Here is a 13,697-nt window from a genome sequence, read left to right as displayed (position 1 = left end):
CAGTGGGGGAAGGAGCTGCTGCTGCTGCTAAGTCGCTTCAGTCGTGTCCAACTCTGTGCGACCCCAAAGATGACAGCCCATCAGGCTCCACCTTCCCTGGGATTCTCCAGGCAAGAACACTGGAGTGGGTTGCCATTTCCTTCTCCACTGTATGAAAGTGAAAAGTGAAAGTGAAGTCTCTCAGTCTTCAACTTAGCAACCCCATGGACTGCAGCCTACCAGGCTCCTCTGTCCATGGGATTTTCCAGGCAAGAGTACTGGAGTGGGAGGAAAAAGAGGGTAGGACAAATTGGAAGAGCAGCATTGGCATATACACACTCCCAAGTGTAAAACAGAGGGCTAGTGGGAAGCTGCTGTGCAGCACAGGGAGCTCAGCTCCATGCTGTATGGTGACCTAGAGGGGTGCGATGGGGGTGAGGGGTGGGAAGGAGGCTCAAGAGGGATGGGGGTATACGTATACATATAGCTGATTCATGTTGTTTTATAGTAGAAACTGACACAACATTGTAAAGCAGTTATCTTCCAATTAAAAATAAACTAAGAAATAAAAAAAGGTCACTCAGATATATTCAAACCATGAGGGTCTAAAAAAAAGAATCTGCCTGTGTTCGATCCCTGGGTTGGGCAGATCCCCTGGAGAAGAGCATGGCAACCCACTCCAGTATTCTCACCTGGAGAATCCCCATGGACAGAGGAGCCTGGAGGGCCACAGTCCATAGGGTTGCAAAGAGTCAGACACAACATCTAAGCACGGCACATGAGTGTCTAGTGTGCAGAAAATATGCAGCAGTGTCCAATAGAAATATAATGAGCCACACACATAAGTTAACATTTTCTAGTTGCCAAATATGGCAACCCACTCCAGTATTCTTGCCTGGAGAATCCCAGGGACAGAGGAGCCTGGTGGGCTGCTGTCTGTGGGGTCGCACAGAGTCGGACACGACTGATGTGACTTAGCAGCAGCAGTTGCCAAATTAAAAAAGTAAAAAGAAGCAACTCAAATTAATTGAATAATATAATTTAATCCAATATTCCAAAATTAGCATGATTTTAACAATGTAATAAGTATAAATAATTGTTAATGAAATATTTACCTTTTTTTCCCATGCTAAGTCTTCAAACTCCAGTGTATTTTACTCTCACATCACATCTCAGTTTGGACCAGCATACTTTCCAAGGTTTAATAATGACATGTGGCTGGGAGTTACTCTCTGACAGCACAGATACATATTATAAAGAAATATTAACATTATACAATGATACAGTGTTGTTTCTGGAGAGGAGGTTTTATTTTCTACTTTATATTTTCCTGTATCTTGTAAATTTTCTATGAAAAGCATGTATTTCTTTCTAAATAATGATAAAGTACTAAGAAGTATGTCAAACTCGTTCCTGCAATGTGCTCATTCATGAGATAATGTCAGCTGAAGGGAACTTTATCTCCTCATCTTCCCTAAGGGTCTAGCCTTGGCATCACTCCTCCATTTTTTAGTGATCAGAATAAGGACAGATGATTCTGACTATTCAATTTGCTATTGATATGATGCTGGAAGCCTTAAAGGCTTCCGCAGGTGCCAGAAGCAAAGAGCAAAATAATCTCCACAGGCTGGAATAATGGTATAAATCTAATAAAGCTTACACATGATACAAGGCATCCTTGGTTGGGTTCCAAAAGCTAAGTGCACAGGTACAGAAATACGGATGATATGGTTAAGGGGGTGTGTCATTTCCAAAGGAATTAAGAGGTTAGGTGAACTCTAAACTCAACATCAGCCAGCAGTTGAGGAAGCTGTTAATAATGGATGCTGGGGTTGTATTCATAGAAGCAGTGTCCAGAACAAGGGAGCAGATGGTCTTGGTCTCTATTGAGCGATCAACCACTGAAAGTGTCTCATTGTTCTGGGTACCAGGGTTTGAAGGAGACTTTCCCAGAAGAAAACAGGAGAGGGAACAAGAAAAAGAACTGAAAAGTGAATGCCCCAAATTAAAAAAGCTGGAGAAAATTGAAGATGCCTTTAAAGATAGGGAAAAATGTCCACCATAACCCGTGATAAGAGAAATATAAAATATAAAAAAAAAAAAACACCGAGGTGTTTTTATCCAATGTTCAGCTTGGCAGACATCCTACAACATAATGACAGTATTCACTTTTGACATTATTGGGCTCCTCCCCATGTTTGCTGGAGGAGAAGTAGATACCAGGCAGATTTTGACACCCTGAGAAGATCATATGTTAATATAACACCTCTTGTGTTATATATATTAATTATTTTCAGTAAAAATGAAGTCAAAGGAAGCGTTATTATTATGGCCAGAAGAGAAGTGCAGTTATTTTGTTTCCTTTCTTGAACTTCACACCCCTAATGAATCATATCAGTAAAAACGATTAGGAGGCACAGACATGAACCTACAGTACACAAATATCACAGCTCAGTGCTTTTTCATTTCATTAACAAACATTTTTAAATGTTTACCTATCCATCTGTCTTGGTAATAGGGAATAACACTGCAGTTTCTGTTTCCAAGACTAATTTTTATAAAGTTTTAAATGCAAGTAGAAGCTTTAAGTGATCACACAGAAGGACAGACTTGAAGTAACTTGAGTTTTGTTTTTTTCATCTTTACAGTCATTGCATAATCCTAGTTTTGTGTTTGTTTGTATTTTTAATCTTTTGGCCACACTCTAGGGCACATGGCATTTTAGTTTCATGTGATTAAAACCACACTCTCTGCATTGGAAGAACAGGGTCTTTTAAAATTTTATTTTGAGGTATAGCTGATTAACAATGTTGTGATAATTTCAGGTGAACAGCAAAGGGACTCAGCCATATATATATATACATGTATAAGCTCTCCCTCAAGCCCCCTCCCGTCCAGGCTGCCCCGTAACACTGAGCAGAGTTCCCTGTGCTGTAGTCAGTCAGTCCTTGTTGGCTATCTATTTTAAATATAGCAGTGTGTACATGTCCATTCAAACTCCCTAACTATCCCTCCACCATTCCCCCCAGCAACCGTAAGTTTGTTCTCTAAGTTTGAGAGTCTCTGTTTTGTAAATAAGTTCTTTTTTTTTTCATTTCTTTTTAGAGTCCACATATAAGAAATGTCACACAATATTTCTTCTCTGGGCAGCTCAGGGTCTTAACCACTGGACCACCAGGGAAGTACTGTTTAAGCCCAGGATATGGAGGACCATGTGGGCTCAAGACAGGACTGCATCAGAAGTAGGCCCCCAGCTCAGAAGCATACCCTGACTTGGTAACCATTTGCCTCTCATTCTGCACCAATAGCTGACTTTGAAAGGGGCTAACAGCCTGACTATGAGTCTTCCAGGTTAATTTCCACGTAGACAGAACCCAATGATTACGTGTAGATTATTAAAATCCAACAGTGACTGCTGAAATTTATTTAGAATTTAGACCAATCAAAGATCTGGGGGAGGCAAGAAGTCTTTTATCCGGAACTGTCAAATTTCCAGGCTTCTCTTATAGTTCAGTCAGTAAAGAATCTGCCCACCATGCAGGAGACCTGGGTTCAATCCCTGGGTTGGGAAGATCCCCTGGAGAAGGGAAAGGCAACCCACTCCAGGATTCTTGCCTGGAGAATCCTATGGACAGAGGAATCTGGCAGGCAACAGTCTATGGGGTCAGTTCATGGGGTCAGAAAGAAAACACACCAAATTTCAGTTGATTTTAATATCAGCTTTTTAAGTTTTCTACAGATAATGTATCCCTGGTTGCTTCCACCAGGGGGCGACTTTCTCCACTTCCTGCACTCCGTGTGCCACTGGGAAGCGGTAGAAATTGGTACCACATCGCCCCCGAAGGAGAATGTAGCACTCTTCATGCAAGTTATAAGCGCTTTAGCTCTTTCAGTCAGCAATTCCACTTCTGGAAATTATACCAGATACTCTAGCACTGGCACAGAATAACTTGGTTTCTATTCACTGTAGTTTTAAGTTTAAAAGAGTGGGAATGACCAAAATGCTCATCAGAAGAAAACTGGTTTTATAAAAAAATTGAAAACAGTGTAGTGATTCCACAGGATGGAATAGTCTGTCACTGGATGGGGCAGGGGGAGCGGGAATAAATCTCTCTCCTGCTGAATCAGAGCCAAAAACAACAAAGTGCAGAACGGTAGGAATAATATGCTATCTTTTATGTACAAAAGGGAGAACGTGAACTCAAGTTTACCTTTGTGGGGACTTCCTTGGCAGTCCAGTGGTTAAGACTTCACCTTCCAATGCAGAGGGTGAGGGTTTGATCCCTGGTCCGGTCCAGGAGCTAACATCCCACAAACCTTGAGGCCAAAATACCAAACCAAAACAAAAAGCCCAGAAGCAATATTGTAACTAATTCAAGAAAGACTTTAAAAATTTACATTTGTATCTACACTCTGGAGAGCTATGCCACAAATTAATGACAATGGAGGTGTGAGTGAGGGCATAAAGAAATGGATGGAAACATGGATGGATGAAAAGTTTCAAAAATAAAGCAGCCTCCTGCAGACAAATAGACATCTTCAAATCTGTGCTTGGTTATCCACTTCGGGCTTGTTGCCAGTATCTGCAAAGGACAAAAGTAGGACCTTTAAGCTGAGGTTACAACCAGCGCTTTGTTTAGCTCAATATCTAAAACAGACCAGCATGGAAAGGAGGGTGGAAGAGAGGCAGAGAGAGAGAGATTGAGAACAAATTCAACTCAGCCTTTGGTCTATTCTTTTTGTTTGCTTTGTTTTTCTTTAACATTTTTATTTATGTATCTTGTTGTGGGTCATTTTTAAAGTCTTTATTGAATTTTCTGTAATATTGCTCCTGTTGTTTATGTTCTGTGTTTTTTTGGCTGTGAAGCATGTGGGATCTTAGCTCCCTGACGAGGAATTGAACCCAAACCCCCTACATTGGAAGGCAAAGTCTTAACCACTGGACCACCAGGGAAGTCCCAGTTCTATTGTATGGATGCTCTAAGGATTTAACTCTAACTTGGAGCTTTTTAGAAATGGTTCACTAGTCTTTCCCTTGAGACATCAGCACATAGATCTTCCTGACATAAGTCACTTAGGCGACCGACAGACCAAGCGTCCTCTTTGCAAAACATTACAAATTCTACCAAATCAAAACGGCGCCTGTCTGTCAGTGATTTAACACCTTTCAGCACAGGGTTACTTTGCCGCACTGACTGTACGGCACAGACAAATGTACTGAGCGTTTTTATCTGTTGAGTGTATATTTTTTACGGAGAACCCACTCAGTTTGTCTTTCTGACGAATGAATGTAACCTTCTTTTCATCAACTTGGAAATGTCTCTGGTGACTTCCCATAAATCAGTTCTAATGAGTTCAGTGCAAAAGTTGAACATACAGGAGAAAGTTTAGGAAAACTCGCATTCACTCTCCACGTCATTTGACACCAGAAATTGCCTCTCCTGATACAGTAGAATCAGCATCCTCTGCAGAGGAGTGTGACATGTAATCATCTATTATATGAAATTCACTGCAAGATATAGAAAATGTTTCATTGTTATCCCTCAGATACCCCAAATGGCTGAGACTTATTGCATCTTTTTCTTTTTTCTTTTTTAGTCTTTATAGAATTTGTTACAATATTGCTTGTTACAATATTGTTCTACATTTTGGTTTTTTGGCTTCAAGGTAAATCGGATCTTAGTTCCCTGACCAGGGATCAAATCTCCACCCCCTGAATTGGAAGGCGAAATCTTAACCACTGGACCACCAGGGAAGTCCCAAGGCTCATTGCATCTTATCTGCACATCTTTATTAGCAGGATGGGTGTTGACACAGACTTCAGATGTTGCCAGGGCTTCCCCAGTGACTCAGATGGTAAAGAACTTGCTTGCAAGGCAGGAGAGCTGGGTTCAATCCTTGGGTCAGGAAGATCCCCTGGAGAAGGAAATGTAAGCCCACTCCAGTATTCTTGCCTGGAGAATTTCATGGACAGAGGAGCCTGGTGGGCTACAATCCATGGGATCACAGTAAGAGTTGGAAATGACTGAGCGACTAACACTTTCACTTTTCAGATGTTGCCAAAAAGAGAAGTTAACAGAAATGAGGATAGAAAACAGGGGAGAGGCTCATGAAAACTCAGGTGCTTGACTATGTTCATATGTGATTGAGAGTAAATACAACAACAGAACATTGGTCACAGTTGCACTGATGCTTGAGGGACAGAGACAGTCCCTTGGAGAGGAAGATTCTGAGATTGCAAATGCATTATTAAACTCTTGGAAAGTATCCGCCATGAGGATATGCACTGAAGGTAGAGGAAATTGGTCTCTTGGATGAAAATGAGCAATGATTTCAGAGAGGACCCATAATGTGTTATGTGGTAACAGCCCATTTATCAGGGAAATAAACATTTCATTGGAATGAAAAGCACTGTAGCTCTTCCTTCTGCATTTTCTTCAAATAGTATTAACGTGTGAATTTGGGGACACAAACATTCAGATCACAGCATAAGGCAACCATAGTCCTGGTTTGCTGGTAAATAAATGTGAAATTTGTTTCTGTCTCTGTAAAACTTCAACACTTTAGCTGCTTTCAAAACTGTAGTTTGCATATTGGCCTGTTTATTTGAGTTTGTCTCTGTTGAAATAGAAGTATGTTTGACTACAGCATAATGACTTTTTAAAGAAACATAGTAGAGGAATAATAGAAGGATTTCATAATAGACGAAGTAGACTAGGAAACACAAGTCAGAAAGGCATTACGTGGACAAATCAACAACATTCTTATTTATTTTAGCATATACGTATTTTATCCACCTGGAATTAATTCTGATATATATGTCAGAGTTTCTAGCTTTGTTTTTTTTATCTCCTCATTTGCTTACATTACCAAAGGTATCTCTCATTAAAAATACTTCCAAGTTTAATTTATGTTTGTGGTTTTTTGCATTTAAGGGGGAAAACTCTGGCTCCAGACGTAAGTCCTAAGATTGACGATGGAAACAACCCAATTTAAATCAGTATTTCATTGGGACTTCCCAGTGGCTAAGACTCCATGCTCCCAATGCAGCAGGCCCAGGTTCGATCCCTGCTCAGGGAACTAGATCCCACATACCACAACTAAGAGTTTGCATGCTGCAACTAAATATCCTGCATGCTGCAACTAGGAGCCAGTGTAGCCAAATAAATAAAGATATAATCAATCAATCGATATTTCACTGAGCAGCATTTAAGGCTGAAATCCATTTTCATTCATTCCTTTCTTTAGGATGCACTTACTGAGCACCTACTTTGTGTTGGGTACTTTAAAAAAATTTTTTAATTAAACCTTTTTTTAATTGGAGTTGATTTACAACACTGTTAGTTTCGAGTGTTCAGCACAGTGATTCACTTTTACATATGTGTATGTGTGTGTGTGTGTATGTGTGTATACTTTTTCAGATACTTTTCCCTTATAGGTTATTACAAAATATTGAGTAGAGTTCCCTGTTTGTTATCTATTTTTTCCAGGGTGTGTGTGTATGTGGGTGTGTGTGCGCATAGTTGCTTTACAATGCTAGTTTCTTGTTGTCTAGCAAAATGAATGTGCTGGGTACTTCTTGTGCACCTGTTTTGTACAAAAGAATTATCAGAAGCTAAGACATACCTTTAAGGGGCTGAAGGCCAGGGCTCACCAGAGCCCAAGCCTGCCCAGAGCGGACACAACCAGGAGAGCGCATATTGACAGTCAGACTGGAGTCCCCTGCCGAGGCCCCTGAGGCCCCAGACTTGCTTCCGTGGCATGTAACGTCCCTTTGGTGCTTTCCCCAGGTTTAAAGTCTTGGCTGTAGCTTTTTAAAAAAATCTGTTATTTTTCCTTTTTACCTTTAACCCACGTCACTCATTTCTCCCTGCCCCCCAAGCCCCTGCCTCTGGCAACCACCAGTCTATTCTTTGGTTCTATGAGTTTGACTTTTTATTCTTGTTTTACTTTTTAGATTCTTCATAAAAGAGAGATCATGCAGTATTTGTCTTTCTCTGTTTGATTTATTTCACTTAACATGATGCCCTCAAGCTTCATCCACATGGTTGAAATGGCAAGATTTCATTCTTTTATGGGTGAATACTATTCCATATACCACATATTCTTTATCCATTCATTCACTGATGGACACTTAGGTTGCTCCCGTGATTTGCTATTGTAAATAATGCTGCAGTGAAAATGGGTTACTGTTTTCTTTTTCTCCGGATAAATACCCTGAAGTGCGATTGCTGGATCATATGGTAGTTCTATTTTTAATTTTTTGAGGACCCTCCATAGTGGCTGCACCAATTTACATTACTACCAACAGTGGAACTTTTCCTTTTTTAAAAAACTAACATTATTTTGACCACTGCTATGAAATGCCATCTTTCTCAATACTAATTTCCTTGAAGCATTTAGTTTCTTTATGTTTATCTGCCTATTTCTGAACTATAACCAGACTTGTTTAATTATCATAGCTTTCAGCCAATGCTCATAGCACAAGCACTGGCATTTTTATTTCCTCAAGAATGTCTTGGCTCTTTGTGAGCATTTATTCCTTTAAATGAACTTAGATCTACTTGACAAGTTCAGAAATGATCTTGTATTTTCATTAGAATCAACATTAGATTTATAAATTGGTTTTGAGAGAATTAATATCTTGGAATAACTGTTTCACTGCCTAGGCATTTTGCTTCAGTTATTCAAGTTGATTTTTATGTCCCTCAGTGAAAAACACAACATTATTAAAAATGAAGACCCAGCCAATTTCATCCTGTTTCCTCTTAAGCATTTTATAAATTATGTTGTTATTTGCTCAGAGTCCATGATATTTCTTATCTAATTATTACCAGGACAATTATGGATTTTTGAATGTTTATTTTGTAGTCAGCCACTTTAAATTAATTTTTCCAGTTTTTCGATTTCTTCTCTCAGTTTTCTAAGTAGGTAATTGTATTACCTGTAAATAAGTCATGGTAATTTTTCCTTCTCCTTCTTCAAGATCAAGCTTCTTTCACTTCTTGGGACTTCCCTGGTGGTCCAGTGGCTAAGACTCCTCACTTCCAATGCAGAGAGCCTGGGTTCAATTCCTGGTCGGGGAACTAGATCCCACATGCCACAACTAAGATCAAAGATTCTGTGTGCTGCAACCAAGATCCAGGGCACCAAATAAATAATAAATAAAAATTTTTTAAGTTTTTTTTCTTCCTTGATTGTCAGAGAACTTTCAACAGCGGGGTTATACTGAGAGCAGTGTGTTTTTAGTTTTCCTGGTTTTCAGGAGAAAGCCATCACACACTGGCCCTTGTCCTGGGAGTTACTCCCCATCATGGCAGAATTATGTTAGCCCAGGTGAGTCTCACCTTGGCCCAGCTAGCAGAGCTTTCCCATGGAGGCAGCTCTGAAGACAACGTGTCAAGACTGGTCTCCACCCACTGTGCATCCTGTGTCTCCTTGCAGGCATCTGTGGTCACTGGGCCTGGCTGGTCTTGGAGGGATGTGACTGGACAGCACTGCTCCTCACTGGAGGTCTGCAGGCCATGGGGAGCTCTGCAGGCCATGGGGAGCTCTGCCACGTCTCCTCCCTGGGACCAGCAGGTGAGCCAGGACCTCTCTTCCCCTGCTGGGGCCCAAGGGGCGAGAGGAGAAGCAGAAGAGGGAAGACTTTTGAAGTCCAAACTCAGAACTGATATTTTTTGCATTTCAGCCACTGTACCGCCAGCCACGACAAGACACACAGCAAAGCCAAGGTCAAGGGAAGGAGAATGACACTCCACCCAGGTGAGCCACAACACAGGTGTGAACATAGGAAGCACCGTGCAGCAGTGCACAATCGATCCACTCCCCACATCCCCTAAAAAGGGTCAGAATGAAGCCCGCAGGCACGGAGGAGACAAATTATAAAAGACATGATGTATGAAAGCTATAAAATGTGTAGTTAAGTTTAAAACCACCCATTAACACGAATATTAACTTAATGCAGACATTATGCTGCTGCTAAGTCACTTCAGTCGTGTGCGACTCTGTGTGACCCCACAGATGGCAGCCCACCAGGCTCCCCCGTCCCTGGGATTCTCCAGGCAAGAACACTGGAGAATGCAGACATTATATACATCCTCAAAAAGTTTTAGGAAAAAAGAGGCTGTTAATAATAACCTGGGGCTAAAAGAGTAGATAGATTATTCCAAGAAAATATCATGTTAAATGTTGGGGGAGATAATGAGACATTTAAAGGCATATCAAATTTCTTATTTTACTTAGAGTTATTTTTCACTGGAGTAAAGACAAGTTCAAATGTGTTTTTTCCTTAAACATAATAACTAGTGTCGTAAATAAGATACATAGCTTCTAATCTGCATAAAGAAAAAAGCAGCAAGAAAAAATATTAGCATTTAACAAATAACAGTTGGAAAAGAGAGGAAAGCATAAAAGAGGAAGTATAAAATAAGACAGTCATGATACAAATGAACTTATTTACAAAACAGAAACAGAATCACAGACTTAGAGAACTAACTTATGGTTACCAAGCAGGGAAGGGTGGGGGAGGGATAGGGAGTTTGGGATGGACGTGCACACTGCTATATTTAAAATGGACAACAATAAGGTCTTACTGTATAGCACAGGGAACTCTGCTCAATATTATGTGGTAGCCTGGATGGAAGGGGAGTTTGAGGGAAATGGATACATGTGTATGCATGGCTGAGCCCCTTTGCTGTCCACCTGAAACAATCACAATATTGTTAATTGCCTATACTTTAATAGAAAATAAAAAGTTGAGGGGAAAAAAAGATCGTCACTTTTACCAAATCCCCCTTCTCTCACTTTCCAAGAAGTGAGACTGCTTTGATGTCAAAGACGGGCGTGCAGGGACCAGGGGCTCCCACTCAGACCAGGCCTCCTGCACGTGGAGACTCAAAAACTTCCTTGGCCTTTAAACAACTCAGGCTGGCTGCAATCATGGGGAAGCGAAACAGCACGGTGGGCCAATGACAAGTGCTATCATTTGGTTGAAACTTAAAACAACAGGGCCCATATGGGTAGGAAATTATTTTTAAATGACTGAAATGTCTAATTTGCATAACTTATATTTCTCGCTCATATTTGCACCCAGTGGGTGTTATATGAATATTTGAATACTTGATGACTGATTAATATAATTTGGGAGGACCACTCATTGTTGAGAAGGGTTCAAACCAATTGCTTTTTTATTTTTTAAAGGCTGCCAGTATCTGGAAAAAAGTGAAAAAGTATCAGAATGGATTCAGGGAAATTATAGTCTACCTTAAATGTTTACATTTAATGAAAACATTTTAAAACATGTACACAAAAACACAATGCATCTGTGTAAGTATCTCGTTTGGCAAGAATATGCCAAGTCATATTTGAGAAACGTGGTGACCCTGATCCCGTGTGTAGCCCCCACTCATGCTCCACCCCCACGCCCACTCCGTTAGGTCCTGGAATTGACATCACACATGATTCAGTTGATGGGGTCACACTTCCAATGCTAAAAGTCCTCCAGATGAACTATTACTTCTCAGGGTTCTTGGCCTCCTTAATCAATAGAAATTGACTACAGGCAGAGAAGAAACTCGGGCGAGGCTTTATTGGGGTCCCTGCTGCGGCTGAAAGTAGGGACAACAAACAACAGGGTCCTTTGCTTGCTTGCTCCCCAAGAGGAGGGGTGGCGAGCTTGTTTCTTATATAGGGTGAGGGTAGGGGTGTATCCAAGGATCAGGCTGGAGGAGTGACTTAGGTGGTCTGCCCACCTCTTAGGTGGTGCTATGTGTACAGCGGGCATGTGCAGTACCCTGCTTTTGCTCCTGGCTCTTCAGAAGTGACAGTTGGGTTTTTTGGTCTCTTTGTATCTTTGCTGCTGCTACTGCTGCTAAGTCGCTTCAGTCGTGTTCGACTCTGTGTGACCCCACAGACGGCAGCCCACCAGGCTCCCCCGTCCCTGGGATTCTCCAGGCAAGAACACTGGAGTGGGTTGCCATTTCCTTCTCCAATGCATGAAAGTGAAAAGTGAAAGTGAAGTCGCTCAGTCGTTCCCGACTCTTAGCAACCCCATGGACTGCAGCCTACCAGGCTCCTCCATCCATGGGATTCTCCAGGCAAGAGTACTGCAGTGGGTTGCCATTGCCTTCTCCGAGGTGCAGAGTCTGCCCCAACTGCTCATGCACATGGTTATTTTTAGTCCCCTACAATTTCTTTCTATTTTATTGCTGGAAGAGAGGTGTGTCTAGGTGCAAACATTGCAGTGAAGGATCCCAGGTCTTAGGTTTGTCTCAAAACAACTTCCTGGATCAATTAGAAGACCAAGAATCACCCCCGACCACACTTGTCACTCCCTCCAAGTCACTCTGGGCAGCACCTTCCCAGGACCTGGATGAATAACAGAGTAGCCTCTGGGGCCTTTCCGAGCCCTGACAACGTGACTAAGTTCACTTCAGACTCCTGATGGTTTTTTGTGTTTTTTTTTTCCCAAGAATTTTGACTTGTGGCACTCCATAGATCTGGTGCTATTACATCAAACTAAACCTTCAGGCTGATGGTTTATCCCTCTCACCCACATAGATGGCCTCACTGTACCTGGTTCTCTCGCTGCATCTATGGTGGGTCCACTGTGGGTCTCAGCAGCTCTCTACAGATACTGATCTGCAGCGGAGAAGGGGATGCACTTCCTGAACCACAAGAGGGGCGTGCAGGTCTTCTGGACCATAGGCTGACAGGGAGCCAGATGTGGTGCCTTCATAATCACAATCAAGAAATACTAGGTCCTGGACCTCCCTGGTGGTCCAGTGGTTAAGCATTTGCCTTGCAATGCAAGAGACATAGGTTTGATCCCTTGTCCGGGAAGATCCCATGTGTCTCAGAGCAACTAAGCCCATGAGCCACAACTACTGATGCCCAAGCACTCTAGAGCCCGTGCTTTGCAAGAAGAGAAGCCACTGCAGAGAGCAGCCCGAGCACCACAACTAGAGAGGAGCCCCCGCTCCCCACAACTGAAGGTAGCCTGTGCAGCAATGAAGACCCAGCACAACCCAAAATAAGTAAATAAATAAATCTTGAAAAAAAAAAAAAAAAGAAGTGCCAAGTCCTTCAGGATGTATCTTGATGGGCCCCAGATGCTAGGCTTAGGGGATTCGAAGACAAAATCACAAAGATGCCCAATTCCAGAACACAGTGGGCACTGGCCTGCTTCGACTGCTTTCCTTTGTGTCTGCATGTTCTCACTTCTCTGATTAAGCTTATTCTTTGGCTAAAGTTTTTCCACAGGCAAAAGGCAGACGTAAGACATAGGAGGAACAAGGACCGCAGGGTCCTACTCTATTTCAAGGCCACATGGGGTCAACTGCCCTGAAGACTTGTCTGGAGGATGACACCTCTCCAGCCCATGGGGGACATTCAGAAGAGGATATCCTGGAAGAGATAGGGTGGCCCCAGGCATCTGTGGGATAGCTGACCCCTCACCCCACCTCTACCCACCGCCCCTCTACCGCCAGGCTTCAGGAAGGGCAGGGCCAGGGCAGTGTCAGAAACCTGAGACCCAGAAATCTGAGATTCATCTCAAGGCCACTGCCACAGACAGACCCCGCCTGTATCTCTTTGTGTCTGCGTCCCAGACAGACACTCAAATGCCCCGGCTGGGGTCAGTAGTGACTGCAGACCAATCAGCTCGTGGCCAGGACCCAGGGCCCATGGACCCGCACACTGCTGGGATCCTTTCAGGG

At 42.3% G+C, this 13,697-nt stretch overlaps 1 protein-coding gene across 3 annotated transcripts in view; it reads left to right on the top strand.

Moving 5' to 3' along the window:
• The window catches only part of CTXND1 (cortexin domain containing 1), a 116,742-nt gene that overhangs the window by 34,677 nt on the left and 68,368 nt on the right, over positions 1-13,697 (top strand). For 2 of the 3 annotated variants that reach the window (XM_027521393.1, XM_027521392.1), the window contains exons 2-4: positions 9,424-9,561; positions 9,671-9,744; positions 12,541-12,786. In XM_027521393.1, the coding sequence (XP_027377194.1) occupies positions 9,424-9,561; positions 9,671-9,744; positions 12,541-12,772 (444 nt within the window). In that variant the 3' untranslated portion in view covers positions 12,773-12,786. Of the gene's footprint in view, positions 1-9,423; positions 9,562-9,670; positions 9,745-12,540; positions 12,787-13,697 lie in introns of those variants that run through there. The other variant, XM_027521394.1, reaches the window with a different exon arrangement.

The sequence above is a fragment of the Bos indicus x Bos taurus genome, chromosome 21 (genome assembly GCF_003369695.1).
Source record: "Bos indicus x Bos taurus breed Angus x Brahman F1 hybrid chromosome 21, Bos_hybrid_MaternalHap_v2.0, whole genome shotgun sequence".
In the NCBI taxonomy this organism is placed as follows: Eukaryota; Metazoa; Chordata; class Mammalia; order Artiodactyla; family Bovidae; genus Bos; species Bos indicus x Bos taurus.
Note: the sequence above shows the minus strand (reverse complement) of the source record. Positions and strands in the feature narration are given on the sequence as shown.